Source organism: Trachemys scripta, chromosome 16 (assembly GCF_013100865.1).
Source record: "Trachemys scripta elegans isolate TJP31775 chromosome 16, CAS_Tse_1.0, whole genome shotgun sequence".
NCBI lineage: Eukaryota > Metazoa > Chordata > Testudines > Emydidae > Trachemys > Trachemys scripta.
This window is the reverse complement of record NC_048313.1, coordinates 29,677,096-29,692,721: the sequence shown is the minus strand read 5'-3', so window position 1 is coordinate 29,692,721 and position 15,626 is coordinate 29,677,096. Positions and strand designations below refer to the sequence as shown.

The following is a 15,626-nucleotide window of genomic DNA, read 5'->3' as shown; positions in this document are numbered from 1 at the left end:
TAAAGATCAAACCACAGGAGCCACCAGCCTGGATCAGACCCAGGGGACCTGTCAAGTTCGGTATCTTCTCAGACCCCAGGGGGCCTATCTAACCTGGTATCCTGTCTCCAGAAAGTGATCCGCACCAGATGCTTCAGAGAAAATGGCATGAAACACCCCACTGCTGGCAGGAATGGGATAACATGACTCCGGAAGCTACCTCCTCAGTTAGAGGATTATATCCCTCTTCCAGAACTCTTGGATTGTTTTAGGGGGTCACAGTATTGATTATAACTGCCCTGGCTAGTCTTGTTAGTCACAATGACGACTAATCCCTTTCTATCTAGATAGAACACACAGGTCTCATAGCTAGCTCTTTCCATCCACAGACCTCAAAGCACTTCACAAACCAGGATCGTTATCCCCTTTTCACAGAGACGAAAACTGAGGCACAAGGAGGGAAGTATCTTAGATGCTTATATCCCCTCCCATTACCGCTGTATCTGTGCACCTCACAATCTTTAATGTATTTATCTCACAACATACATGTGGTAGAACAGCACGATCACCCCCTTTGTACACTGGGGGAAACTGAAGGACAGAGAGGCTAAGGCTACGTCTACACAGCAAAGAAAAACCCACAGCTACTCAGGCTCGCGGGGCTCGGGCTGCGGGGCTGTTTCACTGCTTTGTAGATTTCTGGGCTCGGGCTGCAGCAGGAGGGTCCCAGAGCCATGGCGAAAAATGATACACAGGGAGAAGAGAGGAGTCCAAACAACACTCCCAGGCTGCTGATGGGTGTAACAGAGTATCTCAGAGACTCAAGGCCTTATTTAAGGGACTATCACCATCATCTAATCTGACCTCCTGCACATTGCAGGTTGCAGAATCTCACCCATCCACTCCTGTAATAGACTCATAACCTCTGGATGAGTTACTGAAGTCCTCAAATCACGATTTAAAGACTCAATTATTTGTACTGCCTTAGTCACAGACCAGGCCTCCACCGCGCTAGGTGCTGCATACAAGGTTACAGTCTGAGTATTCATGCGAGCCTCTAGATAGTAGTTACATTAGCTCCCATCACCACCATCACCATAATCGCTGGCTGCAGGATGGGAGCAGCCTGCCTCTGCTGCTGCTCAGACCTTTGCCAACAGAGGCAGAATGAAACTGACCCAAATCTTGTCAGTTTCACAGCTGCTCAACCATCTGGGTGATTCTGACCAGAGTCTGGTTCCTTTGGTTCTGTGGCAGCCTGGCAGAGCTATAAGCAGCGGCAGAGGCACCCGAGCAGGCTGCCTGCCTGCAGATGCAGGAAGACAGCACTGCATTTTCAGCTTCACCACTGGAAGGTTTAACTTCCCAACCACAAGGGATAGACACTATTTTCCTGAAAGCTTAGAATCTGCAGGAATCAGTGACATTTTCCTGGATTAGGAAGTACCTGAAAACTGGGGGATAATTATAACAGGACAAATCCCAGCCCCACAGGATATAAAAAGCCCCTCCCACACAGGGGATTTCATGAGTTTGAATGCCCCCTGTGCAGCAACGAGGGGGAAATGACACAAGGTGGGGGGTTCACTGGAAAGGTGGAAATGCAATTGTCACCATTTGCAATCCCCTGATGAGCTGTAGCCCAGGACAGGAGGGGAAAAGGACGGTTTTATGGTGTCTGTCTCTTGCAAGGCGCTTCAACCCACCCTGGCAAGGCACAGCACCTGGATCTCCTGGCAAAGGGCCATGTCTACACTTTGCTTCTAGGCTAGATGCTGCGAAGTAAAACCTGGCCATTGCCAGGGCAGGATGGGCACTTGGGAGCATGATCAAGCCCCGCTGCCCGAAGAGCAGATCCCCGCTCTGGGCCCCTGCAGCGCCAGCTTGAGGGACACCTGCCACTCGCTGGGACCGGGCGGCTGCAACCCGGATGCCCTGACAGCAGATCTAGGGAACGCCTGCCTCTGAGTCGCCTCCGTGCAACAGTCCTCTGCCATGGCAACAGGCTCCCCATTGGCCAGTTGGAATCCCCGGGAGCCAATGAGGAAGCAGCCCGTGTTGCTAGGCTCTCTGGGATGCAGCGGGGACGATTATGCCCAAACAAAGCGTGAAACAGGAGCAGGACAGAGAGGCTCCAAAAATACCCGCCTGGGAAGAGCCAGATCTCCTTCCAGGAACACAGGGCTATAAATAATCCACTCCCCGCTCAGCCGGCTGCCCCGGAGACAGCGGGGCCCAGGCCGCTGGCACTGCGCCACAGAGGGATCAAGGCAGTGCCCGCTCCTCCGGGAGCGCAGCGCCACCCAGGCACAAGCAGGGACGAGCAGTGGGGGCGAGGCACAGGATGACAGCACCGCCGCTCCCTCCCACATGCCACCATGAAGCAGTTCACACAGGGCAGCCCTGGAGCGTGGGGTGGGCACTGCTCAACTTCCCTCAGGTGCCCCCATCACTCACATGTCACCCCGGGGTGTGGGGGGGTGCAATCCAGCGCCCACCACCACATGATCCATTCCGGGGATCCCCAGACATTCCCCGATGTTCACAACCAGAGCAGCGCCTTGCTATGGCACCCCAGGCGCTTGCCACCTCCAGGTCTGAGCGCCCGGAGCTGCAGGGCACTCGGGAGTGCAGAACTCAGCCACTCGCTCACTTAACAGGATATGGTTATTGTGCTGTCCCAGCTCCTCGGGCACTTCTAGACCCTGGTCTCTTCCCAGGCAAAAGGATCATGAAGCAAGAGTCTCTGGCACTGTCAGCCCCCTCTCCCGCCACCATGGCTGCAAAGTCTCAGTGCCAGGGCATATCTAACTCACACAACAGGAAGCCTACAAGTTCCCAGTCAACGCTGCACTTTAGAGAAAGCCCCAAGCTGCTGGAAGATTCAGAAATGCCCACTGGTGAGTGGGTGTTACAGCTCCCTCTCTGCACTCAATCCACAGGGGATCCAAGTCTGTGACAGCCTAAGGAGCCCTGGTTCTAGCTCTGTTGTAGCTGCTCATGCTTCTAGTTCTGGAGGTCCCCAGTTCTACCCCCCAGGGTGGCAGCCTACACACACACTGACGGGGCAGGCAGGACACCTTAACTCTGCCCCCATCTGAAACTGAGCACCACCAGAAACTTTTACCCTTCCTCATAAATCAAAAGAAACTGTTGAGGGAACAGCTCCAGGGGTCAGTGTGGCTGACTCCTCCGAAGCATCTGCTCAGAGGGTTGGGGCCATGAGAAAAGGACATGCTATTGCTATTAATTTTGCGGAAGGTGCATACCATGATGATGGGCTGCAGTATAAAACTAGAAAGACAGGTGTGTCCAGGAGCAAAGATTTATGAAAGAAGATTAGAGACACGCACCGGAGCAGTATAAAGTGTGGGTGCGCCCCCCATCACCTTTCTCACAACACAGACAGCCAATCTGGTTAAAAGGGAACTGCTCTAAAACCATGCAGTGACCCTTTAAGCAGTTTGTGAGCTCTCTAGCAGCGCTCACCATGTTGCAGGCCAGAAGCCAGTCAGAGCAGCAGTACTTATGCTAGGTAGGCTTTGCAAACGCGCGTGTTTAATAAGCAGGGTTATTTGGGACCCAGCCGGGCCTGTGTGGATTCTTCATATTACTGCTGGGGAGGCAAAAGATACAGCAACCCGATTAAAGGAAAAGTTGTTTTTAAAGACACAACCCTGTTCACCTGCGGAACTCACAGCCGCAAGAGAGGGGCCAGGACTGAGAAAGGCATTAGTAATGGGGCTGAATAATGAAAACATCAGAATTATATTACATGGGATTTTTTAAAAATAAGGGATATAAAAGCTGCTGCTCTGGGACATAAACCGCCCTTCCTAGGGGTTAGGAGGCAGGATCCTGTCAGGGTTCAGCACGGCACTTATTACTGTGGTAGCCCTAGAAGGCCAAGTCACAGTCCAGGCCCCATTGTGCTAGGCGCGGTATATTATTATTTATTAGGTGTATTATGGTAGTGCCTATGCCTACGAACCCCCAGCATGGACAAGACTCCCACTGTGCTAGGTGCTGTACCTTATTATTAGGTGTATTAGGGTAGTGCCTAGGAACTCCCAGCATAGACAAGGCTCCCCCTGCGCTAGACACTGTACATTAGTATTTATTAGGTGTATTACGGCAGTGCTTGGGAGCCCCCGGTCATGGACCTCACTGTGCTGGGTGAAGCACATTATTTATTAGATGGTACTGAAATACACCTAAGAGCCCTACTAATAGACCAGGACACCACTGGGCCAGGAACTGTACGTTACTGTTTTGTTAGGTGTATTACGGTAGGGTCTAAGTTTATTATGGTAGGGCCTAAGTGCCCCAGTCATGAACCAGATCTTCCTTGTGCTAGGTGCTGTACAGACACAGATTGAATGGACAGTCCCTGCCCCAAACAGCTTCCAATCAGTTCTTGAGCACCTGTCCATCACACTGGCCGTTTCATTAGGAAGTATTACCCGCTTTGTGACGGACAGACATGGCTCTCCCAGGGCAACCTATGTGGGCAGAGTTAAAATGCTTTGGGTGGCCCCAGCATGCATCTGCCACCTGGGATGGGTTCAGACACCCACCATCACCTCCTCCTGGCCCAGCTAACAGCTCTGGCACTCTCAGGGACAGGCTCCACTCCTCTCTCTATCTTATGTACTTACATGGCTCGCACCACAACAGGATCTGAGTGCCATTATCCACCTGATACAGATGAGGAAACTGAGGCACAAAGCAGCTAAATGACTTGGTCAAGGCCACGCAGGGAGACTGTGGTGGAGCAGGGAACTGAACCTGGGTCTCCCAAGTTCTTGGCTAGTGCTCTAAGAACTGGGATGGCTGCCCTCTCAGAGCAAGAGACTCTAGGAACTCCAGAGTCATTAAACTGGGAGAGCCCCTGACTGCCACTTCCCACACTGAGACAGAAAGATCCCCTTCCAACTAAGACTTAACACGAACAAACAGATAGCTACTGTTGTTCCAGGAGTCCCTTCCTTCTACTACTGGGGAAACAGGGAAAGGGAGACGGCCAGGAGATAGAGGCAGGCCCATTGGGGGAACCGGTAGGAGGGATGGGGACAGACGCATTGGGTAGGAGGGGGAGGAGAGGAAATGGCAGGTGGCAGGCACACGGAGTGGGGCAGGTGGGAGACAGAAACTCACATGGGGCTGGCCCATAGGGAGGGGAGAAAATTAACACTCAAGCTTACGTCAAGTAGGGTGACCAGATGTCCCGATTTTATAGGGACAGTCCCGATTTTTGGGCCTTTTTCTTATATAGGCTCCTATTACCACCCCACCCCCGTCCCGATTTTTCACACTTGCTGTCTGGTCACCCTAACGTCAAGGCCATAAGTTCTGGAGTAATTACAACCTGATCAGTCCACCAGAGCAATGGCAAGTCCAGCAAACCCTGAGGAAGGGAGACGCCCTGAGACCAGACACCAGCCGCGAGACGTAGGCTCTCCAGCAGTGCCAGAACTCCAAACCCACACGGCTGCCCTCCCACAGGCAGCACCCCAGAGTCAAGGAGCCCAGCCAGATCAGAACTGAACCAGACACAGTCTTTTGCTCTCCCCACTCCCCTGGGAGCAACACTCTCCAAACTCTGCTAGGAAACAAACCGGAATGACTGCACTCATATGTGCATGTAAACGTGCCCTGCAAAAAGCACCAACAGCCGCGGCCTCTTCCAGCATCTGTGCAGCCAGAATGAGGCCCATCACCCCCAGAACCATATTTCTGTTTGACTCTGGGAAATGGGTCTTCACCACTCATTTCTACTGGGAGACTCTATGGACAACTGACTGGTGGGTGACTGCACAGACACTCAAGCCTGGTCTACACTAGTTAGGTTGACAGAAGGCAGCTTACGTCGAACTAACTCTGTTAAGTGTCTACACTAAAATGTAGCTCCCACCAATGTCACTCGCCCACTACACCGACTTAACTCCACCTCCGCAAGAGGAGTAGCGCTTAGGTTGATGAAGTTAGGTACATGTGGCGTTGCTTATATTGACTGTTGCTGCCTTTCAGAAACCATCCTGCAATGCCACACACTGGCAGTTAAATTGATGCAAGTGCTCCTGGTGAGGGAACACACAGCCAACACAAGAAGCATAGTGTGGACATGTAAAACCGATTCAATTACTGCAGTGGCTGTATGTGGACGTAACTTAGGTCAACTTAATTTTGTAGTGTAGACTTGCCCTCAGTAAGGGGAACCGAGGGCAGGCCTACACTTAAAGTGCTGCAGTTGCACCCCTCCGTACAGATCCCCCCACCACACCGGCCTGTCCAAACCAGATGCCCTCCATCCCAGACCTGCTCCGGCCCTGCCCAGACCCCCTCATCCTAGATCCATACCACACAGTCCCTGTTCAAACTTGGATTCACCCCATCCCAGATCTGCATCACTCCAATGCAGATATTCCCCACAAAGCACCAAGCGAAAACAACTTCCCTTCCCCCGGTGCAGATACCCCGTAGAGTGCAGGCCTCACCCCAGACACATACACACCCCTACTAGCAAAAACTCCACCCAGACCAAGATCACCCCATCACCTCTCAAAGCTTGGGGAGAGAGTGAAAGTGGATCAGGTAGGGCTAGGGGGCGATACCTGGGATGGTGTAGGACCAGGGCAGGAAAGGGCTGTCAGAATTAGATTGGGAAATGGGGTGAGAGGGATTCCAGGTTCCCAGGAGGGAGCCAGGTTCCTTGGAGTGGAACAGGAATGGGCTGCATAGTTCGGGGGGTGAGCATGGATTGGGACAGGGCCCTAAGCAGCATATAAGAGCAGTTTTCTAGGAGGTACCATGGAAGATCAAAAGTGCCACCCAAGCAGTAGGGGAGGGAAACATGGTACCTAAGGGGGAAAAATTGAGGGTCTGCAAACAGCATCAGGAGAGAGTTTTCAAGTGGTAACAGATGTGAGGGGGAGGAAGGAGGGGGCAGTTTCCAGACAGTACCAAAAGAGAAAGGAGTTTCCATGTGCTTTTGCGGGGTGACAAATGTAACAGGGTTCCCAGGGTCCAAACATCAGGGATACCCATGTGAGATCAGGGTTCTCATGGGGCATGTGCAGGGAGATATTGGGGGGGGGGGTGAGAAAATGCAATGGGTAGAAAGTCCAGGTGGGTCCCGGGTGTGGGCAAGACAGTTTCAGGCAGGTGTCTGGGGGTGGGGTTCCCGTGGGGAATTTTTCAGGTGACATTCAGTAAAAACAATGCTTTGTGAGAGGAGATGGGGCTGAAATTCGTGGGTGAAGTACAGGGTGTTCCCAGAGGTCATGGGGGGTTGCCAAGTGGCCGATTCAAGAGCAGCTACAGCAGGCAGAGGGCTATGGAGAAAGGGGAAGTTACTTCCTGGGCAGTGAGTTCCAGGACAGGTGCAATGGGGCAACAGAGATCGCTTTCTGAGTGATGGAATCCAGGGCCAGGTACAAATACAGTGGGCCAGGGGCTCTGGGGCAAGATGCAAGGGCTCACTTTCTTTATGGTGGGTTCCAAGACAGGTAGAGCAGGGCAAGAGTAGATCGATTTCTGAGGCAGGTTAGATCCTGGAGGGTCAGCTCCCAGGTAGGAAGAACAAGACCCGGTACAGCAGGATAATTTCAGGGCAGCATCCAGGGTACATACAGCGGGACAGGGTAAGGAGTCAGTTCCCAGGAGTTGGGGGGGGGGGGGGAGGGAGGGAAATCTATACTTGGTACAGCAGAGTGGTTCCAGACAGATGAGGCTCCAAGCAGGGAGCAGGGACCCTGGCTGGTCTCACCTGCGGCAGCGTCCCTGGCAGGGGAGGGGACCAGGACAGGTGGGGAATTAGGGGTGGAGGTGGGCCCACCCATGGCAATGACCCTGGCAGATAACTAGGGTTTCTGGTGGGGCCAGGGGAAGGAATCGATACTGGGCCAGGCAGGGGTACCGGGGGGCAGAGGGTCAGGGCCTAGGCAAAAGAGGGAGGGGATAGAGCTATGGCGTTCTGGGCAGCTGGTCTCCAGCCAGGGGCTGGTGCCAGGCCCGTCTCACCTGTGGCAGCAGCCCTGACAGGAGAGGGGGATTCAGGGTGGGGACACACAGAGAAAAAGTCGTCCTGGGGGGAGTGGGGGGTCAAAATGAATACGGGCAGGGGGGCAGTTTCCCGTTGGGGTTCCTGGAGGCACCTGCCCTAGTGAGAAGAGGGAGGGAGGGGAGGGGAGGGGAGGGGAGGATCCCGGGCTGAGAAGGAAGGAAGTTGGGGATGCCCCGCACGGGGGCACAGGCCGGGCACGGGGATGGGAGGGAAGAGGGAAGGAAGCTGGGCCCGGGCGGCGAGGGGCCAGGTCGGATCTCGGCGGCGGGGGCGGCGAAGGAACCGAGGCCGGTTCAGATCCCAGGAGGACGTGGGAGGGGCCGAGCCGAGTCCCGGAGGCAGTGGGAGGGGCCAGTCCCGGGCGAGGTCGGGTCCCGGGGCCGGTGCAGGTCCCGGGGGCGGGGAGCGGGGATGGGGCGGGTCCCGGGCGGGGGGGGCGGGGCCGAGGATACGGGACTGGGGCGGGTCCCAGGGGCGGGACCGGTCCCGGGCGGGGGGGTCGCGGCCGGTCTCACCTGCGGCAGCGGCCCTGGCGGGGGGTCTCTGGCGGGCCCGGCCCGGCGCGGGCGGAGGCGGGTCCCAGTCCCGTCCCGCTGCGGGCGGCGCCCCCCGGCGGCGGGTCCCGGTCCAGTCGGGCGGCTCCTGCGCGCGCCCCGGGATTTCCCAGTAATGCAACAAAAAATGGCGACCACAACAAACCGCCGCCGCCGCCAGGGCACTGCGCGTGCGCCACGCCGGCCGCCCACGTGATCCGGGCCAACCAGAAGGCGTGCGCACGCGCGCGGCCGGCAGCCCACGTGATGAGACTGACCAGAATGAATCTACGCATGCGTGTTACGGAACGAGCGCGTGACCAAAATCAACGGGACGAAATGCGCATGCGGAAGAGCCCTGACAAGTGACTGAGGAGCCGTTTGATGGTGTCATAAATTATCGCCGACGCTATTGCCTCATTGGTGCTGAAGTACCACGTGACCTCTCCTGGCGGTGCGCAGGCGCTTCCCCCCATTCCCGCACAGAGCACGCGCCGGCACGTGACCTTTTCTTCTTCCGCACGCAAGCCACAGGCGCCGGCGGGGAGGCGCGAACTGCGCATGCGCATCCCCAGCCAATCAGGGGATTCGACGAGCAGCCCCACCCCTTCTCTGAAGGGTACCCTCACCCTTCGGAGGGGGCTGGGGCCAGGGCGTTTCCTCCTCACTATGATCCCGCCCATTCCGAACAGAATGCCCATAGGCCCCGCCCCTTAATGACCTCTCCCCACCCCCACGTGGCTGGCCCTGGCCCCTGCAGCATTCCTCCCATTAGGGTGACCAGACAGCAAGTGTAAAAAATCGGGACAGGGTGGGGGGTAATAGGTGCCTATATAAGAAAAAGCCCCCAAAGTCAGGACTGTCCCTATAAAATCAGGACATCTGGTCACCCTACCTCCCATTAACCCCACCCCCTACCTGTCCCCCCCCCTTGGGGATCGCCCAGTGCCAGCCCCTCCCCCAGGGCAAATCCTCCTCCCTCACCCCCCAGCAGTCCCAGCGCTCCCCACTATAACCCCTCCTAGAGTTGCCAACTCTCCAGCCTCACAAACCCAAACACCCATACCCCACTCACTCCCACCCCGTTCCCTGCGTCACTCACTCTTCCCCACCCTCTCTTTCACCAGGCTGGGATGGGGTGCAGGCTCTGGGCTGGGGCCGAGAGATTCAAAGGGTGGGAGGGGGCTCTAGGCTGAGCCTGGGGGAGGGAGTTGGGGTGCAGGAGCAGACTGGGGCAAGAGCACGGGAGGGGGTTTAGGGTGCAGGCTCCAGCCCGGAGGTGCTTACCACAGGTGGCTCCCACAAGCGCCACGTCCAGCATGGGCTCCTAGACTCATGGGCAGCGAGGAGGCTCTCCGTGCTTCCCCTGCCGGCAGACACCGCCCCCACAGGCCACAGTGCCCCGTTCCCAGCCCATGGGAGCTGCTGAGTTGGCACTTGGGGCAGGGGCAGCGTGCAGAGAGCCCCTGGCCACCCCTGCACCTAGGGCAGTGGTTTTCAAACTTTTTCTCTAGCAACCCTGTTGAAGAAATTTGTTGATGCCTACGACCCAACAGATAAGGGGTTTGGGAAGGGCTCAGGGCTGGGGCAGAGGGTTGGGGTATGGGAGGGGTGTCAAGCCTCCGAGCTGGGGGTGGAACCAGGGATGAGGGGTTTCGAGTGCAGGAAGGGGCTCCAGATTTAGAGGGGGCTCAGGACTGCGGCATGGGCTTACCTCGGACAGCTCCCAGTCAGCAGTGAAGCGGGTTGCTAAGGCAGACTTCCTGCCTGTCCTGGCACTGTGGATCGTGCTGCACCCCAGAAGCAGCCAGCAGCAGGCCCGGCTCCTAGGCAGAGGTGCCCAAGCGGTTCCACGTGGTTCTCGCCTGCAGGCACCACCTCCACCGGTGCCGCACCCCCCCAGCAGCCAGACCTGCTGCTGGCCACTTCCAGGGCGCAGTGCGATGTCAGAACAGGGAGGGACTAGCCTGCCTTAGCCAGGCAGCACCACCAACGGGACTTTTAACAGCCCGGTTGGCAATGCTGACCAAAGCCACCGCGACCCAGACCCGCAGTTTAAAAACCACTGGCCTAGGGCCTGCAGGGACATACCGCCACTTCCGGGAGCAGGATAGAGCCAGGGAGCCTGCCTTTGCCCAGCTAGGCAGCCAGACTTTTAGCAGCCTAAAATCTCCCAGATGGGCTTCAGTAGCCTCCAGGAGATCAAGCCCAATTCCAAGAGACTCCCGGTGAAACCAGGAGGGTTGGCAACCCTACCCTCTCCAGGTACCCTGCCAATCCCCCTGCCCCCTTTGGAGAGATCAAGGAACAGGCCCCCCTAGCTTCCCCCAGGGCTGGGGGCAGTCACCTCCCCCACCAGGCCAAACCCACACCCGTTCCCAGCAGGCACTGAGCTTCCCCAGGCCGACAGTCACCCTCAGGGTTGGAGGGGAGCAGGGCAAATGGCCCAAGTGGAAGCCACTGAAGATAGGGTCACTACTCATGCGTGTGAACTGCCTGCCCAGCACACACAAACCTGCTGCTACCATTTTCCCATATTTTAATAAAAATACATCTGGAGAAAAAAAAAAATCCACAAAGCAGAATAGAAATGAGTCCCGTGGGAGAGGGAGGGTGGGCAGCAAGATGACCCCACACCCAGGGAGCACTCCCAGGCCCAATGCCAGCAGACGATAGAATCCGGCCTGGTGGCCCAGTAACAAGGAGCTCCAAGGAGATGCTACTTCTTCTGTTTGGGGGCAGGTCTGGAATAGAAAGACAAGGGCTAGATCCATGCTCCGAACAGAGCGGTCTCCCAGCCCCACAGGGCAAGCGTTTCCCCACCGCACCTGCATGCACGTTCCCATTGGGGGTACATGGACACCCCCAATCCCTCTGCTGGGCAAACCCAGCCATTGTCTCCTCCCCAACCCCACCTCTCACATCGGTGCAGCCGTACCTGTAAATCCCCACCACCACAGCATGGTCTCGCTCGTAGGGCTCCAGCGTCAGCTGCTCCTGGGGTTTCATGTTCTCCTGCTGCATCTTCTTCACCTCGGAGGCGAAGACGGCCTCAGGCGCCGCTGTGGAATCGATGCAGTTGGCCTGGAAGGAAGCCATGAGCAGCTAAGCAGCTTTCCCCCGCTCTACGAGCGATCCTGTCACTGGGTATCCCCTCCCAGTGCTGCTTCCCTGCCAGCCCTGGACCTGCCCCACAGCTGAGCCCCCTCCTTCAGGGACCACACAGGGTCCTCCAGTTGAGGGCTTGGAGGGACCAGCTCTGGCCCAGGAGATCCAGCAGACCTCCACAAGAGACAACGTCTGCACATGGTGCCTGCAAGCCCAGGGGATCCAGCTTGGGCCAGGAGACAACCTACGCCCCCCTCTCCCCACCTCCTCCCCAAAAGACACCACAATGTACAGGGACTGCAGCCCAGGGGATCCAGCATGGGCCAGAGGAGATGGCCCACAGGACCCCAAAAATAGATCCCAATGCACAGGACTGCAGCGCAGGGGAGTTACTCTATCCTTGTGCAGCACCTTGCGCACTAAACCCCCCTGATCCCTGGGGACTACTGGAATAACCAGGAACAAGTGACCAGGAGGCTCCCCACTGAGCCCAAACATTAGACAGCCCACGGGTCCCACCCCTGGGGCACTGGGAGGGGCAGAAGCCAGGCCCTGCTGCCGTTACCTTGATGGAGATGACGAAGTGCCCTCCGTTCTTCAGGAAGTTGTGAGCGTTTAGGGCCACAATGCGCGACTGGTCAGGCTGGGCCACATCAGCAAAGATCACGTCCACCATCCCTGCAGAAAGAAGAGGGTGGTTTAGATGCCTGCCTCCGCCATCCCCGCAGCCAGGGGGCAGCGCCAGGCCCATCCCCTCAACACCCCGCAATCCAGCCCGAGCGCAGGGGGCCTCCAGCCTGCTGCTCGGAAGACACCCAAGACAGCAGCTGGGGAGAGGGAACCCCAATGTCCCCTGGTGCAAGTGGGGAGCAGCAGCTCAGGCTCTGTGCATGGCGGAGAACCTCTCTTGGTAGCTCCCCCCACAGCTAGGGAAACCGTTCTGTGGGGGTTACAAGACCCTGGGCATGATGGGAGGGACCTCACTCTGTGGCCTCCCCCCCGCTGAGAAAGCCATTTCTATCAGCGGAGGTGGGGAGTTACTGGATCCTGGGCATGGCGGGGGATCCTCGCTCTGTAGCCTGTCCCCCCACAGCACTCACCGATCAGCATGCGGTACTTGTGCGGGTGCCGCGCGTCCTCAATGACGGGGATGATGTTGGTGCGTTTCTTCGCCACGTTGATGAGGTCGCGGCCTGAGCGATGGGAGAACTCCACAGCGTAGACCAGACCTTCCTGGGTGCGGCAGAGAGCCGAGGTCAGCCATCTCCCCGCAAGAGCAGAGCAGCCTCTCTTCTCCCTGCCACCCCACCCCGACACTGCAAGGCAACCAGGCACTGTCCTCTTTCAACACAGCTGAGTCAGGCCCTCTAGATCACCTCCTCCCCGCCTCCCACCCCGTTACAGACCCAGGCCCAGCAGTGGCTCTGGAGGGAAAGGCTCCTTACCGGCCCCACAATATCAGAAACGTGCGAGACCGTGGTCCCGGAGGCAGCTCCCAGGTACAGGACCTTGGCTCCCGGCTTGATGTGGATTTGATCAATGCCGCCCAGGATGGCGGCCGCCAGCTTGGAGCGGAAGGGGTTCCAGGCGCGGTACTCCACCTTCAGCTCGCTGTCCTGTGGCGAGAGCAGTGGGGTCAGAGATGGGGGGCTTCCAGCTGGCTGTATGCATGCTCAATAGCGGCATCATCCTCCCCCACCCCTCAACGCCCTCCCTGCTGTGACAGCACCAGCTCCGGTAACACTGGAGCTGCCCAGGCAGGCTGGCACCATCCCACCCCCGAGTCCTGGCACGGGCAGTGCTCCCCTGAACCTCCCCTCAACCACCACCTAGCAAGGCCGCCTACCTCCACTGAGATCCTCTTCTCCCCATACACAGACTCGCCAGGCACCAGATTCTTTGTCACCAGCGCATCCTCCTTCCCTCTGCAGATGAAGACGCCTGGGGTGGAGGGAAAGAGATGGGAAGCCATCAGAGCAGGAGGAGCCCCCTCTCCGAGCTGGGGGAACACGCCCAGCTACGGGAAGTAGTCGAACACTCCTGAGAATCATGAGGGGATCTCAGCTGGGCAACGAAGCCATGGCTCAGCCGTGCAACCTCCCAAGAGCAGCATCAGAAACACTGCACCGTGCTCAGCCCCAGTGCCCCGATAAAGCACGGCCATGAACATCTGGCCATGAACCCCAGCACCACCCTGCTCCCATTTGGACAGACCACCTTGGCCACACGGCCCCCACTGCTCCGGGAGGAAGAACTAGAGCATCTCATGCCGCTCCAGCACCCATGGCCTGGCTGGTTACCTTCATGCCTATGGGGTTCCACAGTCACCTTCTTGCCTCCTCTAAACCCTCCTCGGCCACCCCGACCTCCGCCTCCACGGCCGCCCCGGCCTGGCCCGCCTCTTCCTCGGAAACCACCGCTGCCGCCTCCTCTTCCTCTGAAGCCTCCATCACTTCCACCTGGAGATCTAAACCCGCCACCTACAAGGGAGAGACGAGATGGGAGTAACACGCATGTCCCCCTGTACCAGCGCCCCCGCCTTGTGTGGAAAGGGGAGGGGCACAGCAGCTGGACTCTTTGGGACAGGATGTGAAGGGGACCAATGTCCCTCTGAGATCACACAGGGGGAAATGTCTCAGGCAGGAGTTTGGCCAGGGCACCCCGACAGAGCTGGGGCAGGATACACTCTTGCTCAGGGTGGACATTGACTGCATGGACAATGGCCACTGTGTGAAGCCGGGCACAGTTCTCCCAGCAGTCACTGGACGGGGAGACCCTGCAGACACAACTGCAACAGTGGGTGCTGCACAGCCAGGCTGGGAGGGGGGTGGGGGGAAGAGGGCGCTAGAAACAGCCAGGGAAAAGGACTGGTTCCCCGGTCAGGCACTCCTCCCTGACCGTGAAGTTCCCCCAGACTTAGTGATGCCACTAGGGCACACAGGGCACATACCTCGGCCTCCCCGGAAGCCCCCTCGGCCTCCTCCACGGTCCCCGAATCCACCACGCCCCCCGCGGGGGCTGAAACCTGCAACCAGGACAGAGAGTTAGAGACGGCACCCCAACACTCCCCCCCAGCACCCCAACACCCACACCTCCAAAACCAGGGGAGAGACAGAGATCGGCCTGCAGTCCAACACCGCTCCCCAACCATCACCGCTCTTCCCAGGGATACGCCCCCCGCCCCGCAGTATCCCCCCCTGGCCCCCCTCCCCAGCCCTTCCCAGGGACATGGGGCTCCCACCCCACATCCACCCACCTGATATTCCACATCCGCCCTGCCCCCCGGCATCTCTCCAGCACCCTCCGTCCGCGCCCCACCCCTCGGAGACACGCTCCCCACGGTACCCCCCCCACTCCCCCCCCCCCCCCCTCCCCCCCACCCCCCCCCCCCCGACCGGCCCCCTCTGCGGGGACACGGAGACACACACCCCGGGCCACGGGCGCCCCCTCCCGCCCACGTGGGCCGCCTGCGCTCACCCGGCCTCATGCTGCTCCACTAGCGCCGCGAGCCGCCACACTGCAAACAGAGCCACCCGCGCACGCGTAGCCCTGCTCCGGAAGAGCCCTCGCTGCGCATGCGCACAACAGCTCCGCTCACCCCGCCTGCAGGAGGCACCACGGGAAATGTAGTTTCCGCCGCCGGCGCATGCGCACAGCTACCCCGACACGGATGCGTGTAGCAATCGCCGTGTCCTGCTTCAGGGCAGGAGTTGCGGGGGACGGACACCGCCCCTCCTCCCCGTCAGGGCTGATGAGGCCAGGTGGCTGTCAGGGTAATGAGGACTGGAGTGCAGCCCAGGGAGGCCAAACACCGAGCAAGCTGGGGCACCCTGCGGGATAATAGTGGAGTGCATGAATCTGTTAACCTGTGGAACTCCTTGCCACTGTAATTGTAGCACGTGTAGCTGAGCTCAAAAAAGGCCTGGATAAGTTCTTTGGCT

The 15,626-nt window shown here is 58.3% G+C and overlaps 2 protein-coding genes across 2 annotated transcripts in view; both read right to left on the bottom strand.

Annotated features, from left to right (window-relative positions):
* Nucleotides 1-8,749, bottom strand: part of LOC117889098 (dual specificity tyrosine-phosphorylation-regulated kinase 1B-like) — a 30,283-nt gene extending 21,534 nt beyond the window's left edge. Inside the window, exon 1 of the mRNA XM_034792927.1 lies at nucleotides 8,560-8,749. The gene's annotated coding sequence lies outside the window, so the exon portion shown is untranslated. The remainder of the gene's footprint in view (nucleotides 1-8,559) is intronic.
* Nucleotides 8,750-11,099: 2,350 nt separating this feature from the next.
* Nucleotides 11,100-15,294, bottom strand: FBL (fibrillarin). Its single transcript, XM_034793141.1, has 9 exons — nucleotides 15,163-15,294; nucleotides 14,636-14,710; nucleotides 13,986-14,165; nucleotides 13,532-13,626; nucleotides 13,131-13,301; nucleotides 12,786-12,918; nucleotides 12,251-12,363; nucleotides 11,516-11,661; nucleotides 11,100-11,321 (listed from the first exon to the last, which is right to left on the bottom strand). Exons 1-9 carry the CDS (start codon nucleotides 15,170-15,172, stop codon nucleotides 11,297-11,299), a joined length of 948 nt encoding a protein of 315 aa, XP_034649032.1. The 5' UTR covers nucleotides 15,173-15,294; the 3' UTR covers nucleotides 11,100-11,296.
* Nucleotides 15,295-15,626: the final 332 nt, after the last annotated feature.